This window comes from Littorina saxatilis, linkage group LG14, assembly GCF_037325665.1.
Source record: "Littorina saxatilis isolate snail1 linkage group LG14, US_GU_Lsax_2.0, whole genome shotgun sequence".
In the NCBI taxonomy this organism is placed as follows: Eukaryota; Metazoa; Mollusca; class Gastropoda; order Littorinimorpha; family Littorinidae; genus Littorina; species Littorina saxatilis.
The window spans coordinates 5,301,576-5,325,157 of record NC_090258.1 but is presented as its reverse complement, the minus strand read 5'-3'; the positions used below and the strand labels follow the sequence as shown (position 1 = coordinate 5,325,157).

Genomic DNA, 23,582 nt, shown 5'->3' with positions numbered 1-23,582 from the left:
ATCGTTTTATAAAAAAATTTTTTTTTTACAATTTTCCGATTTTTAATGACCAAAGTCATTAATTAATTTTTAAGCCACCAAGCTGAAATGCAATACCGAAGTCCGGGCTTCGTCGAAGACTACTTGACGAAAATTTCAACCAATTTGGTTGAAAAATGAGGGCGTGACAGTGCCGCCTCAACTTTCACGAAAAGCCGGATATGACGTCATCAAAGACATTTATCAAAAAAATGAAAAAAACGTCTGGGGATTTCATACCTAGGAACTCTCATGTCAAATTTCATAAAGATCGGTCCAGTAGTTAGTCGGAATCGCTCTACACACACACACAGACAGACAGACAGACACACACACACACACACACACTCACGCACGCACATACACCACGACCCTCGTCTCGATTCCCCCCTCTACGTTAAAACATTTAGTCAAAACTTGACTAAATGTAAAAAAGTGTCCAAAGTATGATAGACCAACAGACAAGCTGACAGACAGACAGACCAACGAACAGAGTGAGCTATAGACAAGTGACTAAAGTCAGCTGGAAAAACTAATCCATAATACCCACCTTTCCCAAAAATTTCCGAAGATGAGAATATGGACGGATTTCCGCGGATTTCTCTATTTATGTATTACTTGGGATAAAAAAAAAATAGGTTACAGTCATAAACGCTGTCTTGTCTTATGTTTACACAGGCAGGCAACAGTCACGAACAGAGCCCTAACTATAATATACCATTTTATTATTTGTAGTACTCGCATAGGTGGGCAGCCAGAAAGTGCGTAGGCATGCAGCCGTAAGCAAAGATACATTGCGTAGGTGGGCAGCCGCAAAATCGATCAGTCGTAGTACAGATTCAGGAATTACGCTCCAACCGCGTGACTTTGGATGACACAACTTGGACCACATGTCAACTAATAAACAATAATGATATTCCAATAGACTGCAGTTTGACGTTAACAAATGCATCGAAGAAAATAAGAAAATCGATGATGGGATGCTATAACACCTTAGGTCGAAGTACAAACGCCAGTAATGTGATGATATGTCATTTTGGAGAAAACAGAGACGATTTTGTCGTCCAGAAACTCACCCGGCGTGTTGCTCTTCATCGGTGAAAGTTAGTGCAGAGGCAATTCCCCAATGCAGCCACCGTCTACGGCGTGTGTTAGCGTACTGAGTTTGGTTTTAATCCAAATATATCATATCTACATGTTTTTGGAATCAGCGACTGACAAGGAATAAGATGCAATTGTTTCTAAATAGAGTTCGGACAATTAATTTTAATCACAATTTTCATATTTTTGATTTTCAGAGCTTGTTTGTAATCCAAATATAACCGATATGTATATGTTTTTGAAATCAGAAAATGACGAAGAATAAGATGAAATTGTTTTTGGATCGTTTAAATTAAAAAAATTTTTTAATGACAAGTGATCAAAATCATCAATTATTTTCTATGCCACAAAGCTGAAATGCAATACCAAAGTCCGGTCTTTTGATTGAAAAATGAGGGTGTGACAGTGCCGCCTCAACTTTTACAAAAAGCCGGATATGACGTCAATAAAGGTATCAACAATTTTTTTTAAAATGTCCGGGGATATCATTCCCAGGAACTCTCATGTCAAATTTAATAAAGATCGGTCCAGTAGTTTAGTCTGGGTCGCTCTACACACACACACACACACACACACACGACACGGACTGACACTGACACACACACTCACACACACACACAGACACACATACACCACGACCCTCGTCTCGATTCCCCCTCTATGTTAAAACATTTAGTAAAAACTTGACTAAATGTAACAAGTCGCGTAAGGCGAAAATACAATATTTAGTCAAGTAGCTGTCGAACTCACAGAATGAAACTGAACGCAACGCAACGCAGCAAGACCGTATGCTCGTAGCATCGTCACTCCACCGCCCGTGGCAAAGGCAGTGCCCGTGGAATTGACAAGAAGAGCGGGGTATTCGTTGCGCTGAGAAGGATAGCACGCTTTTCTGTACCTCTCTTCGTTTTAACTTTCTGAGCGTGTTTTTAATCCAAACATATCATATCTATATATTTTTGGAATCAGGAACCGACAAGGAATAAGATGAAAGTGTTTTTAAATTGATTTCGAAAATTTAATTTTGATAATAGTTTTTATATATTTAATTTTCAGAGCTTGTTTTTAATCCGAATATAACATATTTACAGTCGGAATCGTTTATAACGTAACCGGTTATAACGAATATTGGTCATAACGAACATTTTATTTTTCCCTGCCAGCGCTGTTCTTAGTTATCACTAAAAACAAACTGGTTATAACGAAACCGGTTATAACGAGAAACTGCTTACAACGTCAACATTTCTTGTTCCCAGACCAGAAAAAGAACCGGTTAGAACGAAACTATGACGCAAATCCAACTTTTTCGTAACTTATGACTCATGACGTCAACTTTGGGAAGTAATTCATACAACAAGATGGCGACTAAATATTGATTATAACGAACATTTTATTTTTTCCCTGCCAGCGGTGTTCTTAGTTATCACTATAACGAAACCGGGTATAACGAATATTGGTTATAACAAACATTTTATTTTTTCCCTGCCAGCGGTGTTCTTAGTTATCACTATAAACAAACCGATTATAACGAAAATGCAAAGCAGAAACAAAGGTATAACTTTTGCAACTTGAATTTGTTTGTTCTGTTATAGAGTCACGCTGCAGCTAATTTTCCTCATTCAAATGTATCGTTGCTGATCTGTGTTGACCATTTCATTTTGCGTTCATTTATGGGAAGATTATTATTTAACGACACTATTATTTTAATCCAACTGGATTGCTAGTGTCGCGATAGTTAAGCATTTGTAAACACTGTCAAGTTGTACAGGTTATTTTTGTGCTTCAGTTTTAGTTTGAAAAAAGAATCCATTTTTCCATAAATATGTAGTTCCAAAAGACAAGGATAATTAAATTCATTACAAATGAATTTATTTGAATTGTTTTCACCAGTTTCTATTTGTAAATTGCTTGATAGTTTAAGTAAACATCTAAGTGTTGTTTTTTTGTCTATTTTCTTTTCCGCCTGCAAAACAAAGCCATTATTTTGTACATCAATTTTTAGACACCAGGTCTTTTGTTGTTGTTTTTGTTGTTGTTTTTATTTCATTGTTACATTCTTGGGTACAAGGTTATGGCCTAATAAACAGATTTGTTGAAGAACAGAATTCGATGTGTGTGTGTGTGTGTGTGTGTGTGTGTGTGTGTTTATTGTTTCAGGCAAACTTTGGCCGGTATTTCTGTTGAAAACGATCTCTCTGCTTAATTATTCATTTATTTGACCGTTGTATAGACCACATAACAGTTGATAATTCTCCACTTGAATCTCCAGCTTTCCCTAGGCCTGTTGCATGCCCCATACCCCCCCCCCCCCCCTCTCTCTCTCTTTCGCCATCTCTCTCTGTCTCTCTCTCTGTCTCTCTCTCTCTCTCACACTCTCTCCGTGTATCTCTCTCTCTCTCTCTCTCTCTCTCTCTCTCTCTCTCTCTCTCTCTCTCTCTCTCTCTCTCATGTACGATTATGTATGTACCTCATTGAATGTTTTAATGATATGACAAAAAGATTACTTATGCAACAGAAAACAATACTTATTTGCCAACATTTTACCATTTTTACGTTGAAAATGTGAAGAAACCGGTTATAACAAATTTTTTCCTCTTGTCTTCGTTATAACCGATCTAATCGGTTATAACGAAAATCGATTATAACGAATAAAAATCGTTTTCCCCTGAGATTCGTTATAAACGGTTTCGACTGTATATGTTTTTGGAATCAGCAAATGATGGAGAATAAGATAAACGTAAATTTGGATCGTTTTATAAATTTTTATTTTTTTTTACAATTTTCAGATTTTTAATGACCAAAGTCATTAATTAATTTTTAAGCCACCAAGCTGAAATGCAATACCGAAGTCCGGGCTTCGTCGAAGATTACTTGACCAAAATTTCAACCAATTTGGTTGAAAAATGAGGGCGTGACAGTGCCGCCTCAACTTTCACGAAAAGCCGGATATGACGTCATCAAAGACATTTATCAAAAAAATGAAAAAAACGTTCGGGGATTTCATACCCAGGAACTCTCATGTCAAATTTCATAAAGATCGGTCCAGTAGTTTAGTCTGAATCGCTCTACACACACACACACACGCGCACGCACACACGCACATATACACCACGACCCTCGTTTCGATTCCCCCTCGATGTTAAAATATTTAGTCAAAACTTGACTAAATATAAAAAGCAAAACAGTTGAACAGAATCCAGATCGGCAGAAACTTTGTCCCTGGCTTCTGTTCCCTCAGTTGAACGAGTCACAGCATCACACCGCTAAGTAGCAAACTCACAGACACACTGACACACACACGGCACACACACACACACGCACGTCAGTCACACACACACACACACACACACAAGTGACATACACGGCACTGACACTCACACACTGACTCACACACACACGCCGGCTGGGCGACCGTGCACACTGACCACAACGCGCGCGCGCGTGACACTCACACACAGGCATCCACAAACTGGCACACACACAAACACACACACATACAGACACACACACACACACACACACACACATATATATATATAGTAACACACACAGTCACACACACACCAAGAGAATGATACCGTCACGTGACTGACTGTGTGCTTTGCTATGCGCACAGCAGCACCCACTTTGGGTGCACGCACACCCTCGAATATCCTAAAGGGGGGCTACTCTGTTAAATTGACCTTTGACACGGCGTGCAAGGTAAATACGGTTGTTCGTACCATCACTTCTCCATTTAATTTGTTTTTTTATTTTCTTCTGTGCATGTGTGTGTGTGTGTGTATGTGTGTATGTGTGTGTGTTCGTGTGTGTCTCGGGGATCAGCTTCTTTACGTGCTAATATCATTATATGCGTCTAGGTGAAAAGTGTGTGGCTTCGCAGCCTCAATTGCTCAAACAATCATGATACTTGTACTTGTACTTGTACTTGTTAGATGTTTGAGGCCAGTTAGGCCTGTTCATCCTTCTGTGGTCGTTTTCGTAGTAACCTTAGCAACTTTGGCATGCATGGTGGGATCAGCCTAGTTACTAGCTAGTTACTAGTAGCACTCAGGATCAAACACAGAGGGGAGATCTTTCCAGTGGGCGTCCAACCTGGCCTTAAAGGCATTCACAGATGGTGCAGTCACGACCTGGTCTGGCAGGCTATTCCACGTGTTCACAACTCTCTCGCTGAAGAAGTTGCCTCGGACATTGAGTCTGTAGCGGGGCTTGCTTAGCTTCAGGGTACTGCCTCGGGTGTCTCTACCAGCGAAGAAAGAGAACTGTGGCCGCTCTGTCTTGTAGAAACCATGAAGGTACTTGTAGACTTCAATCATGTCCCCCCTCTTGCGACGATGCTCTAGACAAGGTAGCTTCAAAGTGGCCAGCCGTTCACTGTAGGGTTTGTCTTTCAGCGAGCTTATAAGCTTGGTTGCCCTTCGTTGCACGCGCTCCACCTCCTGACAAAGTGTCTTGTGTTGCGGCTGCCAGACTGCGTGGCCATATTCGAGAATAGGACGGACAAGTGACTTGTAGAGCTGCAGGAAAACTTCTACTGTGAGGTAGTCGAAGGAACGCCTGATGACCCCCATGACTCTGTTGGCTTTTGCTGCTGAAAGGGCGACATGCTTGTTGAAGCTCAGGTTGTTGTCCACATAGACCCCCAGGTCCTTCTCGAAATCGCTCTCCTCTAGTGCAATACTGCGAGCTTCACCTGACGCGTCCATCCCTGTCATGTAGTAGATAGCTTCTGACCTCTTATTTCCCAGCTTCAGGACATGACATTTCTCCGGGTGAAAATTCATCAGCCACTGTTGGGACCAGTCCTGGAGGCTATCCAAGTCTTTCTATGATGACCATTATGACACAGTCACCTTGTTTACATGACTTTGTGTTATGTGCACTTTTAATCTCAGTCTTATTCATTTTGTGTGCGCGCGTGTATAACCTTAGCGCGCGCTCTCTCTCTCTCTCTCTCTCTCTCTCTCTCTCTCTCTCTCTCTCTCTCTCTCTCTCCTCTCTCTCTCTCTCTCTCTCTCTCTCTCTCTCTCTCTCTCTCTCTCTCTCTCTCTCTCTCTCTCTCTCTCCATAATATTGATAACAACTTGTCTCAAGTGGTCAACCCACATAAAGCAACTTAGTAAAGTGGTGTCAAAGAAAGTGTATCTCTTAATTATCTAGAATTAAACACTTAGTACTGCAACTGCCACACCAGGAAGTTATTCTTCATTGCTCATATTTAATCTGTTATTGATTACGCATCCCCTCTATGGGACTCAGCAAGTGAAAATTCCTTAAAACCACTTAGCAGATTACATAAAAGAGCGCTAAAAGTAGCATTACTAAAGCACACCGGCTATAGCTACTCTCACAGAGTTAGACTACATACATTTAGGGATCTAAAGTCAAGACTGATTTTTAACAAAGGAATCCTTATGCATAAAATTATATCCAAAACTTTACCCCAAACCATTTGGGTTCTCTTTAAAGAATTCACACCACGTACCTTATGAAATTTAACACTCCTCTTCCTAGGATAGACTTATTTAGGGTGTGGGTGTGTGTGACCATGTTTGAATTTATTCGGATTTAGTTCTCTTTCCTTGTTTGTATTATGATTATGTAAGTGTAAAGCGCTCTGGGCTTGTCACCACGAGGTTTACGCGCTATATAAGTAATCGTTATTATTATTATTATTATTATTATTATTATTATTATTTAAGTCTAGTCTAGTTTATTCAGGTGGTAGTCTCTGAAACGCTCTTCTGAATGCCTTATGGGGGGAAGCTACCAGCACATATTCTTTCAGAAACAAATATATATCCCATTTAATGAAAATAGTATATTCTTGATTGTTATGTCCTTTCGGACACAGTCACTCACTTTTGATTTATTGTTTTGTTCACAAAATTATGATGTTCTGCAGAGTATCCATCGTCTTGCAGAGTTGATGTACTATTGCATAGTATTCTGACTTTAATTTGATTTGCACATTTTTGCTTTGCACCTAGTCATAAACATTTATAAACTACAATGTTTCTGTATAATGCGCTTATGTACATAAACTTATACTATTTCACTAATTATGTATGTATGTAGTAGTAGTTATTATAGTAGATTTAGTCCCTCTTTAGGGCGAGGGCCAGATGCAAACAAGTATACCTATGCTTATTCTTTTACCCTCGTAATATAAAGAATTGTCATTGTCATTGTCATTGTCTACCCCCTCTCTCTCTCTTGGTCTCTCTCTCTGTCTCTCTTGCTCTGTCTCAGTCTCTCTCTGTCCTGTCTCTCTCTCTCTTTGTTTGTACCGAGGATGACATGTTTGGACTCAAATGCATGAATTATTTTGAGTATGTCGATCTTGATGATGTGTGTTTATCATCCCACAATTTGCCACCATTTTTTGTTTAGCAGGGGGGAGTATTTTGTGACAAAGCAAGTGGGGATGATGACAGCGTTACGGCCAGTTGAAGTGGAGGTCAGCGCCGACCAGACTCTCTCCTGGACTCACTTTTCTCACCTGTCTTATGACGACTTCAGTCGCACAGGTGAGTTATGGGTGTGTCAGCTGCTGTGGCGAAACCAATCGCAATGTATGGTTACATGTCATATTTGTCTGTGATTGTGTTTGACGTCACCCCTAGGATGAAATTTAAGTGCATCAGCGCTAGATCTCATTAATTTGGAGATAATTTTGTGAATGCTGCGATATCATATTGCAATGTGAGCGTTGATTTTTGACCCCTTGACCAATCACTGCGCGACTGTGCACCTAGCTGGACGTGACAGCACATTACATGTGTTGCATTCAAGTCAGTGCACCCCAGTGCACAATGAAGATTGGGCCTAGAATTTTGTTTAATGTTTCTGATTCTTTGACCAAGCTATAGCTCCTGACCCTTTAAACAATGTTTTTAATTTTTAAACTGACTGAGCGATAGATTGTATGTGTGTATGTTTGTGTGTGTGTGTGTGTTCGAGTGAGTGTGTGTGTGTGTGTGTGTGTGTGTTTGTATGTGTGTGTGAGTGTGTATGTAAACTATAATCATGTCAGTTGGGAAGTGAACAGAAATGTTCTTTTGAAATTGTTGAAGAAAATGATTGTATTTTGATAGGAATCATAGCGATTCATTTGAACAAAGCTCCTGTTTTTAAGTTTATTAGTATCATGAGTGAGACCTTTCTACTGATTATTTAGGGGGAAGGAGGGTTGCATTTGTCCTTATATTTTTATTTTATTTTCAGAAACAATTCAGCATTGGCATGGTTGCATTTGTTCTGATATTCTTTTCTATTTTCAAAAACAATCCAGCATTGGGATGGTTGCATTTGTTCTTATATTAATTTCTATTTTCAGAAACAATCCAGCATTGGAAATTGTCCAAGGTTTTTGAAAGCGGACGCTACCATGGCCTTTATGCTGGTGTGCTCGACTTTCCAAAAATTGTCAATCGACAGTTCACTTTGTTTGTTCTGGGCATCGAGTACACATTCCACCCAGACTTGTGGAAGGTACCCAAGGGAATGGTTTTCCCTTTTAAGGTAAGTCATACCTGTCATGCTCAGATGTAGCTATTGCCTTAATCATGCCCAGTCCCTCGTTTCTCAGCCGAGAGATTTGGCTAGTGATGCGAGCGGGGTGAGGAAGTAGCATTTCATGGGCACTTCTCGCCGCAAGGAATGCTAGAATTTGGCGAGAGTCTGCGAGCATGCCTGTGGAAGTGTTCAGTATACATGTGTAAACAAAGGCTGCATGACAGCTGCCAATCCCATATTAGCTGTTCATGGTTGTTTACCAACGAGTGCAAACAACTCTTTCAGTTCCAACCAATCATGTTTAATTCTTGCCTAGCAAGTGACAAATGGTTTCATATACCCTTGCTGTCTTGCAAAGCAAGAGGCTAGCAGCAAGCAATTCTTGCCTCCAAGAAACGTGCATCTGCCCTGCTTTGCCTTCTTCTACTTCCAAATGATGAACTTGGTCCTTTTGGGATGTTACAACTTTATGGACGTTACAAGTTGAGTGAGTGGTGTTTGGGTAGAGCTGGATAGAACAGGGCTGTGTGTGGCCCAAGCGCAGTACTGAGTCAAATGTTCAAACTCTATACACAATTCTGTGGCAATTGAGTATTTGAGGAACGTAGACCTGGCACTCCCACCTACGTTGACCTTGAAACACTCGCACCACATCCACAGGGGCTGGGCCGCTATTGCGCGGGGCCGCTATTGCGCGGGACCGCTATTGCGCGAATCTAACCCTAACCCTAACCCTAATCCTAATCCTAACCCTAAAGATTCGCGCAATAGCGGCCCCGCGCAATAGCGGCCCCGCGCAATAGCGGGCCGACCCCCATCCACATATGATTCAGATCATATAATTTGATAAAGTTATCTTATGTAATATACTTTCAGTCTTATATAAAATTAACTTGGCCAAAAAATTATTGCAACAACTTTCGCACGCTAACAAAAGCGGTAAAACGCAATCCATTTTAGTTCAACTTTATATGCTGGAAAAGGTAATTATGTCCACCGTTTATATCATTTGTCCGATCGGTGGTAATTTGTATAGGCATCCCGTTACAGCCTGTCAAACAATGTCACCCCTAAAATCGACCTGACAAAAACCATAGCCCCGTGTTTTAAAATCTGCAAAAAATCAGAATGTGCACTTACCAAATACTTCTGACTACCGTTAGAAACGCCATTCAATTTCCAGTTCAAAGCATTTTGTTTGATGCACCTTACTTCTCTAGTCTTTGTGTAGCCTTTTGACAAAGGCGGTAGGGGTCAACCGTTTCAGAGGCCAAAAAAGGCACGTTTTGGGGCCATTTTTGAGGGGGTCCTCCACTCAAAGAGCCATTCTTTCTTTATTTGGTGTTTAACGTCGTTTTCAACCACGAAGGTTATATCGCGACGGGGAAAGGGGGGGGGGGGGGAGAGGGGATAGAGCCACTTGTTAATTGTTTCTTGTTCACAAAAGCACTAATCAAAAAATTGCTCCAGGGGCTTGCAACGTACTACAATATATGACCTTAATGGGAGAATGCAAGTTTCCAGTACAAAGGACTTAACATTTTACATACTGCTTGACTAAAATCTTTACAAACATTGACTATATTCTATACAAGAAACACTTAACAAGGGTAAAAGGAGAAACAGAATCCGTTAGTCACCTCTTACGACATGATGGGGAGCATCGGGTAAATTCTTCCCCCTAACCCGCGGGGGGTACTCAAAGAGCCATATCTGCTCAAGTTCTCAATGAATTGCTTTAGAAATTTCAGAAATTATGACTAATAGGCTGACCGAAATCTGTGTTGATTTTGGTGAACGTGTATACTAAGCGTGTCTTATAACGCAACTTTTCCAAAAGACCTAAAAAAATATTCGTATCAATTCAGGGTTTAAGGACAAAACATCGTGACATTGCATGCTAAAAAAAAAATGGTAGGGGCAACTGGTGCCAAAGTTTCAGGCAGATCTGAGTGCTGGTTTACATTTGCTGGAGATGGGAACGCGCACGAAAAATTATCGATCACCGTCAATGGTAATGTATACAGTCGCTTTAGAGATGAACAGTCTTAGGCCTGTGCTGCAGGTTGTTTTTAACCATCATTTGGACGAATCTTCGTTTGCGAGCCGCTAATCCACTTGGGGACAAATCATGTATCCGCACCGAATATGCATACCAGAGCTCATTGGTCTAAAACATATGTAAATATTGTGCAGCAAAGGGAAACTACCCACGGGAAAATAATCATCGAATATCCTGTTATTAACCAATGAGCGCTGGTATGCATATTCGGTGCGGATACATAATTTGTCCCCAAGTGGATTAGCGGCTCGCAAACGAAGATTCGTCCAAATGATGGTTAAAAACAACCTGCAGCGAACGGAAGCTGAAAACTAAAGGCACATAATAGTTCAAACAATCATTCAACTGTATTTATTTGACCTTACACAGACTGTAGGAAGAGGCAAACCGCCTTGAACAATATTTTTCCCCAGGAAGCGACTCCAAGAACACAGAAGACTCGAAGGTGAGTGACAGACCTTGTAGTCTTTCTGTGATAGTAGTAATCCAGTGGACGATACCTTCCGCCTGTGATCGGCCAAGGCAGAGGTGAAGTGAATCTATGTATACCACAATCCTTCGCGCGACCCCTGACCTGGTCTTGACACCTGACCTGGTCTACATATACCACACACGACACAAACCAGTCAACTGCTTGTACCCCTCCACAACCCCCCACCACCCGTTTTCTTTGGATACACGCTTTAACTACACACATGCCGACACAATGTTGATCATTGCTTCAATATTTTGAAGATGGTGCTTGAAAAATAACCAGGCCGTGAAATGAGTATTTCGGTGTTTAGTCAAATGTTAAAGTTTCTACCACAGACATACATACATACATACGCACGCACGCACGCACAGCGGCAGACAAAGTTTAGCATCGCATAGGCTACACTTACGTGAGCCAAAAAAACAAAACATGAAGGGTAAGTTGTTGGAACATCTGTGACCTCTAGGCTTAATAATAGTTCGGGGGGTGTCTGGTAACAGTGTGAGGGTCACCTTAGTCACATGCTTATAACTCGAACAGCTTTCGCTCTTTTCTAAACGGTTTTCACCACTGGATAGAGCATAAAAAACTCTTTAGAAAAATGTAAAAACTTGAAAATCATGCAAAGGTGACATGCGACTCACTCCGTGGTGGAGGGTCACATTTGTTAGTGACAAAACAATATGTTACAGTCACAAATATATCGACCCAACGGTCTTTTAAAGGCACAGTGCAGCTCACAGCCTTCGTTTTGCGTTTTTGTTGCAGCTGAGTGCATTTACAGTTCAAAAATCCTCCTATGGTAGTAAAACAAACCCAAAACTACCCAACGACGACATCTGTGAAGCTCGACAGTTTCTTGTTCACGCGAGTGCATAAATTAACCTAGTTATTACGTGGTGTTTGGTCGGAATTCGATTCAACTGAGTGATTCCGGCCTCCATTTTGTTTTACACAAACTCATGATGATGTCTGACATAGTTTGCTTAGTGACGTGTCTTTTTGTGCATGATGTGGTGATCTACCTGATCTAAATTTAGATCCAAAAATAGGTCAAGACCAGCCGGGTCCGAGTACGAAATTAATTCGTAAAAAAATCGCAGTTCTTGACTCTTTGGGTGCAAGTCAATGAAACTTGGTAGTTCTTCTAACGGATAGCTGCCTGAGGTATGACCAAAAGCCTCAGGGGCTCCGTGCACCTGGATTTGACAAGTTCAGTACCTTTAAGTGCACAGACAAACAATTCGTGACAAAAACTTTTCTTGATGGAATGTTCGGCCGCTTGCCAAGAAGTCACAAGCGAATGAATATTTTTTAATGTTTGATGTCTTTAGATCAGCCTGGAGGTGGTGGACATGGGACGGACGTCAGTAACCCTCTTCTCCCAGCTGGTCAACACGCTGGACGGCCGAGAGCTGGCCACCAGCAGGTGTAAGTGTGTCTACACTGACCGAGTCACACGCAGACCTGTACCTTGGCCCCAGTGGATTGTACACAAATATACACCTGCAATCAATCAAAAACGTTCTGTGGATCTGCCCAAAGCTGTGCCAGAGGTAGGTTATCCCCCTTACTTGAATGGAGACACCAAACATTAATTAAAGATGTTCTATGGATCTGCCAAAACTGTGCTAGAGTGGATTGTAAAGAAACATATACATAACATAAATCGCAGATGTTCTATGCATCTGAAACCCCCCCCCCCAATTATTTTTATTTAAAAAAAAAAATTGCTAGAGATATACTATTCCACTGCCTGGGTGGCTTTTGCAGAAATAGACACCTGCAGTAAATCAAAGATGCTTTATAAATCTGCGAAAAGTTGTGCCAAAGGTAAATTAACCCCTTACTTGAGTGCATGGTAAAGAAACGTACACCAAAAACAAATGGAAGATGTTCTATTGATCGGCCAAAAAACTGTACTAGAGGTGTGCTATTTTCAAATTATCAAACAGAAGAAAAGCAGAGTTACAGTCTGAATTAGATGAGATAGAGAAGAATTTGCCTCTTAACCCGACAGACAAAGAATTAGTTGATCAACGGGAGAAGTATAAAACAGAAATGGAATTGTATGCGATTAGAGAAGCAAAAGGTGCCCATGCACGGGCACGTGTAAAATTTATTGAAGACAGGGAAAAAAACACTAAATATTTTCTCAACCTAGAAAAGGCTCGAGCAAATAGTAAAGTAATGGATAGACTAACTAATGAGGAGGGACAAGTATTGAAAAAAAGACAAGATATTGTAAAAGAGCAAACTCGTTTTTATTCAAATAGATACCAAAAAAGAATTAACTTTGATGAACAATATGTTGAAATGTCTTTACAAGACGTAGAAGTTCCACAATTGACCGAAGAACAGAAAAATAGCATTGAGGGCATTTTAACTGAAGATGAAATCACAAAGGCTTTAAAAATAATGAAAAATGGCTCAGCACCAGGCGGAGATGGTCTAACAACTGGTTTTATGAAATTTTTCTGGTGTCAAATGAAGACAATTGTGCGCGCCTTCGTGTGCGAGGCTGGTACTACGAATTGTTCATACGAAATGACAAACACAGGTTTACAAGCGATAACGCGCAAAAATACTGGTTTATTAATTTACATCTGATACTAGGTATCAGTAATGCATATATATAGTTACAGTGAGTACTACGTATTGCGGTAAAACACTAAACAGAAAGAAAAAGAGAAAAGAAAACAAATTATTAGACATGGCAAAAGTATCAAATGCATTAACAAGACACAAGAAGTAAAAACAAGAAAAAATAAACAATCACAAGACAGGCGAAGACAAACAGACAAGAAAGTTACAAATACCAAACACTCGTTGGTTAGTCCTTCAACAACAATAAAGAATTACGTTCCTTACGTTCAACAATACCATAAGCACTAAGAATACTCAAGAAACTTAGCATACATACGTTTAAATCCAAAATGGCTACTTTCAGGAAAATACAAAACGTTGACCCATCAGGCCAGGAATACAAAGCAAACTGTCATACCAAAAAGTCTCCTAACGACAACGTTCCTGCGTCAATCAAAGTCACAAACAAGATATTTACTCATCCACTTTCCCTCAATAGCGTTATTAGAAATAAGCCCGTTTACAAACGATCACCACAGACCGCAAGCTCTTTTACCTAAATTCCTTTAACATAAGGCTGGATAAGTCAGAGAAAACGTTTCACTTCGAACTTTGTTAACCACAGAAAACACAAGTTATCATAATAAACATTAGCAACTTTCTAGCGTCTACAAATCATTGCTGTACGTTTCACAAAAACTAGAATAGTTGAACACACAATAAAGAAACACTACAACTTGTCAGACTTTCAACTCACGTTATACATAAACAACTCACAAAGTCATTACAAAATGGCGACCAAAATACAACACAAACAAGTAACAACAAAATTACCTTATGCGCTGTGTGGGTTGACCAGCAGTACCAAAAACGTGTTGCCTCTCAAACGAAGGGCACAAAACAATTCACAGCTTTCAATAAAAATGTATCCGAAACACGTTCACGTTGACAATATCGTTCACGTTGACTTTAAAACATTACAAGAAGAACTCCATAAGCTCACTTGCTAACTTTGAGACGTTACATAAAACATCCAAACGCTTCCATAAAACCCTCAGATCGACTGAAGAGAAGAAGTCAATCAGTGGTATTTATGGAAACAAAAACCTAACATGGAATAGTTATTCAAAAGTCAAAGGTCACCGTATTGACCAACCAACAACATTCCTAAGACAGAATCGGGTGAGACTACTATTTTACAACCAATCAGTAACCGATCACGCACTTCGTGCATGCTCAAAACTTAAAACGGTATATTTTACAGAAAGAAGATCAAGGAACTAGCTGACATTAAAAACTAAAAACACGTGAGTCACACGTATTCTAAAACTTACAACGCAGTTTCGCAGGGCTCACCCCAAAACCAGGACACGGAAAAGAGCACGTGAATCTCACGGTGTTCTAAAACTAAACGACGCAGTTTTGCAACGCTCCGACCAAAACCAGGTCACAACAAGGAGCACGTGAGTCTCACACGTAAAAACTAGTTAAATAACGCTCCACAAAAACGGGTCACAACAAGGTGCCACAATAAAAACACGGTTTACTTCCTTTACATCGTGCCATGGCTTGAGCAAACGTAATTACAACAAAAATAGGTGAATGCATGCCACATCGGCATGCACAACAATGGTTATGTGTTCCTTGAACGCCGCTTTTGATAATAGTCAAATGTCTCCGACCCAAAAGAGAGCAGTTATAACATTAATACACAAAGGGAAGCAACTTTCAAGGGATGATCTGAATAACTGGCGACCAATATCTTTACTAAACTCAGATTATAAGTTACTGGCAAAGTGTCTAGCAGTACGCCTAAAAAGTGTGCTTGGAACAATAATTCATGAAAATCAGTTTGGTTTTATGAAAGGCAGAAATAGTAGCACAGCAGTTAGAATGGTTGATGATATAATTACACATCTCAAACAAACGAACAAACCAGGGCTACTCCTAGCTCTAGACTACAAAGCTGCTTTCGACACAATATCAAAAGAATACATAATGTATGCCTTTAAACGCTTCAATTTTGGTAACACTTTTGTTAGATGGGTCACTACGCTCATGAACGAAACAGTAAGTTGTGTGAATTATATAAGATGGTTGTCAGAACCTATAGAAATGAACGCTGGAATTCGACAAGGCTGCTCATTCTCACCAATGGCCTTTAATTGTGCTCGCCTTAGAGCTGCTGGCAGTCAAGATGAGGGCAGATCAGTCAGTTAAAGGGGTATTCTTGCCATCAGCCAATAGTACTAATCAAGAAAGACTATTGAAAATGATCTTGTACGCTGATGATATTACGCTTTTTCTGAATGGCACTGATGATGTGCAAAATGCTCTGACATTGGTGTCATATTTCTCCAAGTTCTCAGGACTGGCTGTGAACAGACTGAAATCGGAGGCCATGTGGTTGGGTTCACAGAAGTACTCTGAGGAGCAGCCATGTGGCTTCAGATGGAAATCTAAAGTCAAAATTCTTGGTATATATTTTTGTCATAATTTAGAAGCCTCGGAAATCGAAGAAAACTGGACAGAAAAAATCAATCATATTCAGAGCACAATGATTAAGTGGTCTAAGAGAAACTGCAGTATAATGGGAAAGATTTGCCTTGTAAAATCACTTTTGATCCCTCAATTAAAACATGCTTTGCAAGCTTTGATTATACCCGAAAAGATCATATGTAAACTGAACTCAATGTTTTTCAGATTCATTTGGAAAAAAAGATTTTCAAACACAAAAGCCTGTGAAAAGGTAAAACGAAAAGTTATGTGCCAGGAAACAAGTAAAGGTGGCCTAAATATGATTGATTTGGGTGACTTTCAAAAATGCTTTGTACTTGGATGGTTTTCGAAATTACTGCAACCAAACGAAGAAGCTTGGAAAAGTATTCCACTCAGTATGTTCTCCAAACTCGGAAAAAAATCTATGCTGCTTTCAAGCAAACGTCAAACCAGCCTTATTTAAAGGGTTGGGGTTGATTACAAACAAGTTCTGGAAAAGCGTTTTAGAATGTTGGCTTGACAACCATGAAAAGATATTACCATGCGTGCAAAAAATGACCCAGCTGGAGAATTTATGCCTATGGAATATAACTCTCTAATTGCTTATCGTGGCAAGACAATGTTTCTACGTGATTGGGTTACATCTGATATATGCTATTTGAAGGATTTATACGAGAATAATATGTTTTTACCATTTCACAGGATTTGTGAAAGAGTTGGGCATAAACCAACAAGACTATTTGAATATGGGGCAATTCGCACAGCAATAGCATCCCTTTTTTTGAAGATGAATGATAATGGAATACAAGCTATGAAGGTAATGGATTATCAAAAAATAAGTACATTTAAACCCAGGCAGTTTCGTAAATTAATGGTAGACGCTTATCAAACTGAGACTATTGCAGTCAGTTTCTGGAAAAGAAAGATGGGAATTGAAATAAACAAGGACATTTGGCAGATAGCAAGCAACGCATCAAAAGAAGTAAGATTGAGACTGCTACACTGGAAAATAACTCATAACATTTATCCAACGAACATTATATTGTAAAAAAATGGGCATTGCAGAGAGTATTAGTTGTACACATTGTACAGAAGAGACAGATTATATCGAACATTTCTTTTATTATTGTAGAAAAATAAGCAAAGTGTGGAATCTTGTTGAAGAAGCCTTCTTCACCGCTTGTTCGAAAAGAATTCATGTTGATGTGCGGGATGCCCTATTTGGCCTAGTTAAAAGGAATTCTATTTCATCCGCTGAAGTAAACTATGTCAATTTGCTGATCTTGATTGCAAAAATGTGCATAGGTATTTATAGATACGGTACCCCTTTAGAGATCGGATGTATTTTTGAAAAAGAGTTAAGTTTAGGAAAAATAATTGTCTTGTGACTCGCATATATGTTGCTATCTGTGAAATTGAAATAAAGAAACGTTAGGTAACAAAAGGAGAAATGATGACGGAAGAAAATATAGGACAAAATGTATAATAAAATTTTTTTTTAAAAAGTAAGTGGAGAGAGAGAAGATAGAACGAGAGGAGACAGTGAGAGAGAGAGAGAGAGAGAGAGAGAGAGAGAGAGAGAGAGAGAGAGAGAGAGAGAGAGAGAGATTGGCAGACTATGGGAGAGTCTTTTTGAGTCTTTGAGAGAGGGGGAGAGAGAGACCGACAGAGTATGGGGGAGAGGAGAGAGAGAGAGAGAGAGAGAGAGAGAGAGAGAGAGAGGGGGAGAGAGAGAGAGAGAAAGAGAGGGTGGAGAAAGAGAGAGAGAAAGAGAGAGAGAGAGAGAGAGAGAGAGAGAGAGACGAAGCAAAAAAGAAGAACAAAGAAGACAGAAGAATCCGAAGAACAAAATTCAGAAAAAACAGACAAGTCGAAGAGAAAGAAAGTGGATGCAGAGAAAGACAGACTAGGGAGAGAGAGAGAGAGAGAGAGAGAGAGAGAGAGAGAGAGAGAGAGAGAGAGTGAGAGAGAGAGTGAGAGAGAGAGAGATGTTGTGTGGACAAGTGTGAGAAAGAGAAAGAGAGAGAGAGGGTAAATGTAAATTAAAAACAAAAAATAAATAAATAAAAAACAATTGTCCATGATCTGTTTACTGTCCATTGAGTGTGAAGCTGAGAGAAAGAGTGAGACTGAAGGAAAACAATAATAACTTAATAAAAATTAAAATGATAATAAAATAAAAAAATAAAAAATAAAATAAATAAATAAAAACTTCCGATATAAAAAAAAACCAAAAAAAACGCACGCACATGTGTGATTAACAATGTCTGATCTCCTAAAAAAAAAAAAAAAATAATTGCTAGAGATATACTATTCCACTGCCTGGGTGGCTTGTGCAGAAATATACACCTGCAGTAAATCAAAGATGCTTTATAGATCTGCGAAAAGTTGTGCCAAAGGTAAATTAACCCCTTACTTGAGTGCATGGTAAAGAAACGTACACCAAAAACAAATGGAAGATATTCTATTGATCGGCCAAAAAACTGTACTAGAGGTGTGCTATTTTACTGCCTGGGTAGATAGTTAGATAGCAAGCAATAAATACACTAACAATAAATAAATAATTTAGCTGTGCAGTAAGACAACCTGATTTAGATTCCCCCCCTTTTAAGTCCTTAAAAATATTTAGAGTTTTTGTCCTTGTTTAGACCTGATTTTCTCAGATTTTCGAGGTCGTAAAAGGGGGTTCACTGTAGCAGTCAATGGGAGGGCACTGCTCCAACTTCAATCTCTATTAAGTGCAGAGTTGCTACCCTTGACCGTTTGGTCTTGCTGGCGAGTCAGCACAGCAGCTGCTGTTTTTAAAACATTTTTTTAATTTTTAACTCACTGGCGTTGGGACTGTCTAGAGGGGGGGGGGGGGGGGGGGGGGGATGGAGGGGTGTTGGTAGTCGTGGCAGTGGAAATGTGATATATATCGTCAGTCATAAAGTCCGTCTAACATCCTACCCCAGGGCCGGACCAAATGAGTTGTAAGGGGGGGGTTCCTCCTTTTGGGGGGGGGGGGGGGCAAATCAGCGAAGTGGCGAAGCCACAAGTGCGCGCCTGCAAAGCAGGCGCGTGAACTAGGGGGGTCCGGGGGCATGCTCCCCCGGAAAATTTTTGAAAAACGGTTAAAATCTGTGCAATCTGGTGCATTCTGGGCCTTGTTTTGAGGGTTAAGAGCAGCATTGTTTTGGTGCTAAAACTAGTAAAAAAAACAAACACTCAAAGCAAGGTACATGCTTTTTCCAGGGGTGGGGTTCCAGAACCCCTGGAACCCCCCCCCCCCCCCCCCCTGGGTCCGGCCCTGTACCCAGCAGATTGGATTTTTTTTCTCTCAACGCCTTCTTTTAAATGTTATTTTCTGACACCTAGGTCAAAGTGCAAATTTCATTCAGCAAAAGGTTTCACTCTGGAAGCAGCCAAGCTGTTGGTTTTTGGTATGTGTGGAAATGTAAGGATGGGCTCTCAATTATAAGCCTGGCAGATGTATGGTATGTGTGGAAATGTAAGGATGGGCTCTCAATTATAAGCCTGGCAAATGTATGGTGGTTTTTATGATTGTTTACACAGGAAAGAAGGTATGTTTATTCCTTAAAATTGTTATTGAAGTTGATCTTTATGTGTGTCAACAGGTGTCAGCTCTGGCCTACAGTTACAAGGTGAGGGTGGGGGCCAGTGACACAGACATCAACGGTCACACCAACCATGGCTCCTACGTCAGGTACTGCTGTGACGCTGCACAGGCCGCCCTCAAGGCTGGGGTCCTGGTCCTGACACCCTTTCACCGGGACATCAACAGGTACCCCCTGAAGGTAGGTCACAGTGTCAGGTGTGTGTGTGTGTGTGTGTGTGTGTGTTTCTGTGTGTGTGTGTCTGTGTCTGTGTGTGTGCGTGTCTGTGTGTGTGCATGAGTGCGTGCGTAGATGTGTGTGTGTGTGTGTGCGTATTCACGTGCGTGTGTGCGTGCGTGCATGCGTGTGTTTGAGTGTGTGTTTGCCTCTATGTGCACATATTCCTTTGTATTTATAAGCTAAATATACAATGTTGTTCATTTTATTAGGGGTGGGGACGTAGCTCAGTCTGTAGCGCGCTGGATTTGTATCCAGTTGGCCGCTGTCAGCGTGAGTTCGTCCCCACGTTCGGCGAGAGATTTATTTCTCAGAGTCAACTTTGTGTGCAGACTCTCCTCGGTCCGAACACCCCCGTGTGTACACGCAAGCACAAGACCAAGTGCGCACGAAAAAGATCCTGTAATTCATGTCAGAGTTCGGTGGGTTATAGAAACACGAAAATACCCAGCATGCTTCCTCCGAAAACGGCGTATGGCTGCCTAAATGGCGGGGTAAAAAACGGTCATACACGTAAAATTCCACTCGTGCAAAAAACACGAGTGTACGTGGGAGTTTCAGCCCACGAACGAAGAAGAAGAAGAAGTTCATTTTATTATGACATTAATGGTCATTCATTGTAATGCTGTCAACTCATTTAAAGCAAAACATCAAATTTTGTTTTTGTTTTTTGTTGCTTTATATTGATAAATTGACTCTTTTGCATTTAAGCTTGATTTCATTTGTTTATTTCACAGGAACATAAAATCATGTATGTGGGCGAGTCAGCCATGGGGGATAACCTGCAAGTGTTGCTATGGCAACCTCAGGGTCACGAGGACACTGTTCACATGGTCATCAGAAGAAAAGGGAACAGCGACCAGCATCCTGTGATTGTTCACGGCTACATGACATTCGGACTGACGCCTCTGACACACCCGAGATTGTGATCTCGCTGTTGTGTGCTTGTGTCAAATACAATTTTCCATTTTTGAGTCACTTTTTCTCAAGTGACTCTATGTAATCGGTCAGTGTTAGTCTGTCCGGCCGGCCGTCCGGCCGGCCGGCCGTCCGTAGACACCACCTTAACGTTGGACTTTTCTCGGAAACTATCAAAGCGATCCGGCTCATATTTTGTTTAGTCGTGACCTCCAATGACCTCTACACTTTAACGATGGTTTCGTTGACCTTTGACCTTTTTCAAGGTCACAGGTCAGCGTCAAAGGAAAAATTAGACATTTTATATCTTTGACAAAGTTCATCGGATGTGATTGAAACTTTGTAGGATTATTCTTTACATCAAAGTATTTACATCTGTAGCCTTTTACGAACGTTATCAGAAAAACAAGGGAGATAACTAGCCTTTTCTGTTCGGCAACACACAACTTAACGTTGGGCTTTTCTCGGAAACTATAAAAGTGACCGGGCTCAAATTTTATGTGAACGTGACTCCCAGTGACCTCTACACTTTGACGTCTGCTTTGGTGACCTTTGACCTTTTTCAAGGTCACAGGTATGTCTTGAAGGAAAAAAATTGAAATATCATATCTCTGAAACTATTCATCGGATTTGATTCAAACTTTATAGGATTATTCTTTACATCAAATTATTTACATCTGTATTGTGTTGTGAATAGCAATTTCTTCCTGTCCATCTGATGCCTCATATAATATTCAGAACTGCGAAAGTGACTCGAGCGAGCGTTTGCTCTTCTTGTTGTGTAATATTTTAATGGACCTTGTAATAAATATTTATATTTGTGTAACATTAAAAATTCACCGCTTTGCACATTTTGCGGGTATCATGAAGAGACAATTTTTCACTTGTTTTGGGAATGTATGATTGTTAAAACCTTCTGGATTAAATTGAATAATGTATTGCACAAAGAATGTTTACATTGTGAACATTTGACTTTTTCAAAAGGATTGATAATATTTGGAAAGGATGATATATCGATAATGTGAACACTGATAATGTTTTAGATTTGATTATTCTTTTAGGAAAATATTATATTTATAAATGTAAACTTCAGGGCTCAGTTCCGCTTTTTAGTGTTTTTTTGAAAATATTAAAACAAAGATATTACATTGAAAAGAAATTGAATTTTATCAGGAATAGAAATGTTGAATTTTTGTCAGAGTGGTTACCCTATGCGAATATATGTTAGGTTATTGACCAAGGCGAAGTGTCCATTTCAGCTTAATTTTTTCCACAGTTTAAAATTGTAGGTTTTTATAAGATTTTAGGCAAGAGTGTGTGTGTATGTCTTATGTCTGTCTGCTTCACTTATCCTCTTACCTGTCTGTCACCCTGTCCAATCTTATGGGTGTAGGGGTGTCTTGTATTTTAGTGACTGTTGACTATTGTAGGGTGGAAGTTCAAAAAGAATCTATTATTTGTATTATTACTTAAGAGTATACATTATAAATGATACCATCACCATCATTACCCCCCCCCCTCTCTCTCTCTCTCTCTCTCTCTATCTCTTTCTTTTTATCAGTATTGTAATCTGCATGTTATGTTATGCTCCGGCCTTACTTGTAGGCGAACGGTATGTTATATGTCCGTCTGTCGGTTATGTCCTAATGTTGTATATATATGTCTTGTATACTTGCCATTTACATATTTATTATACATGTTGAAGGATGAATGATGATACATTGTAGACGGATGCATGTTATTGATTAAAAGCCCCACAATGATGTGCTTGGAAAATACAACAACAACAAAATTGTTTGCTGGGAAGTGTTCTTTGAGTAAAATCATATAGACTTCCTCTGTGTATTCTTTCTTGATCTTTTCCTCAGACTGCAGTTCTCCCATGCACCACATCGCCTGTTAATGGAGTCTACAACATTGTCTGAGATGTGATTTAAGTACGAGAATGTCGAAATGATCAAGGTAACTTTTTAAACACATCAGAATGGAAAGCCATATATCAGAATGGAAAGTATAATATTTGTGTCAACAAAATCAGTTTGGAAAGAGGAATGTTTTTTTGGAGAGCCATATCAGAATGGAAAGCAGAATGTCTGTAATTGCGTCATAAAAGTAATAAATGTAATTGTGTAATAAACTAATGCATTCACTCACGCACACGTATGCACACAAACACACACACACACACCATCGCCTCAACCACAAAGCCTCTTTTAAAAGGACTTATTGTGCCACATTACGCCATAGTGCAACTAAACCCACAGAACACAACATAAGGGAAATATGAAAGCTGTGGTCTATTTATGACTTTCCGGGGCTACGAGGTTGAAAAAAAAAGGAATGAAAATCATGTACAGAATTCTGTACAGCAAACGCTACCCGAAACCCCACCAATACGGCGTGTATGACCTTGCGAGCTTCAGTCAACGCTTGAATTTTGCAGGGATAACATCCGGTTTGCTCTCTCAAGATTGATCATATTTTATCTTCAAGAGAGATCTTGCAAGGGGAAAAAATAAACGCACCGGCGAAGATTCGAACTCACGACCTCGAGACTTCGTGTCTGATG

At 40.0% G+C, this 23,582-nt stretch overlaps 2 protein-coding genes across 2 annotated transcripts in view; one reads left to right on the top strand and one right to left on the bottom strand.

Annotated features, from left to right (window-relative positions):
* The window catches only part of LOC138946978 (uncharacterized), a 271,906-nt gene that overhangs the window by 111,421 nt on the left and 136,903 nt on the right, over positions 1-23,582 (bottom strand). The window lies entirely within an intron of this gene.
* LOC138946979 (uncharacterized) lies at positions 4,712-22,520 on the top strand. Its single transcript, XM_070318404.1, has 6 exons — positions 4,712-4,821; positions 7,516-7,652; positions 8,462-8,646; positions 12,512-12,733; positions 19,880-20,059; positions 20,833-22,520. The coding sequence occupies exons 2-6, from the start codon at positions 7,550-7,552 to the stop codon at positions 21,022-21,024; spliced, it is 882 nt and encodes a 293-aa protein (XP_070174505.1). The 5' UTR covers positions 4,712-4,821; positions 7,516-7,549; the 3' UTR covers positions 21,025-22,520.

Coding starts and splice junctions, on each gene's coding strand:
- LOC138946979 (XM_070318404.1), top strand. CDS start 7,550: ATGATGACAGCGTTACGGCCAGTTGAAGTGGAGGTCAGCGCCGACCAG. Junction 7,653..8,461: donor TGACGACTTCAGTCGCACAG/GTGAGTTATGGG, acceptor TTCTATTTTCAG/AAACAATCCAGCATTGGAAA. Junction 20,060..20,832: donor TCAACAGGTACCCCCTGAAG/GTAGGTCACAGT, acceptor TTTATTTCACAG/GAACATAAAATCATGTATGT.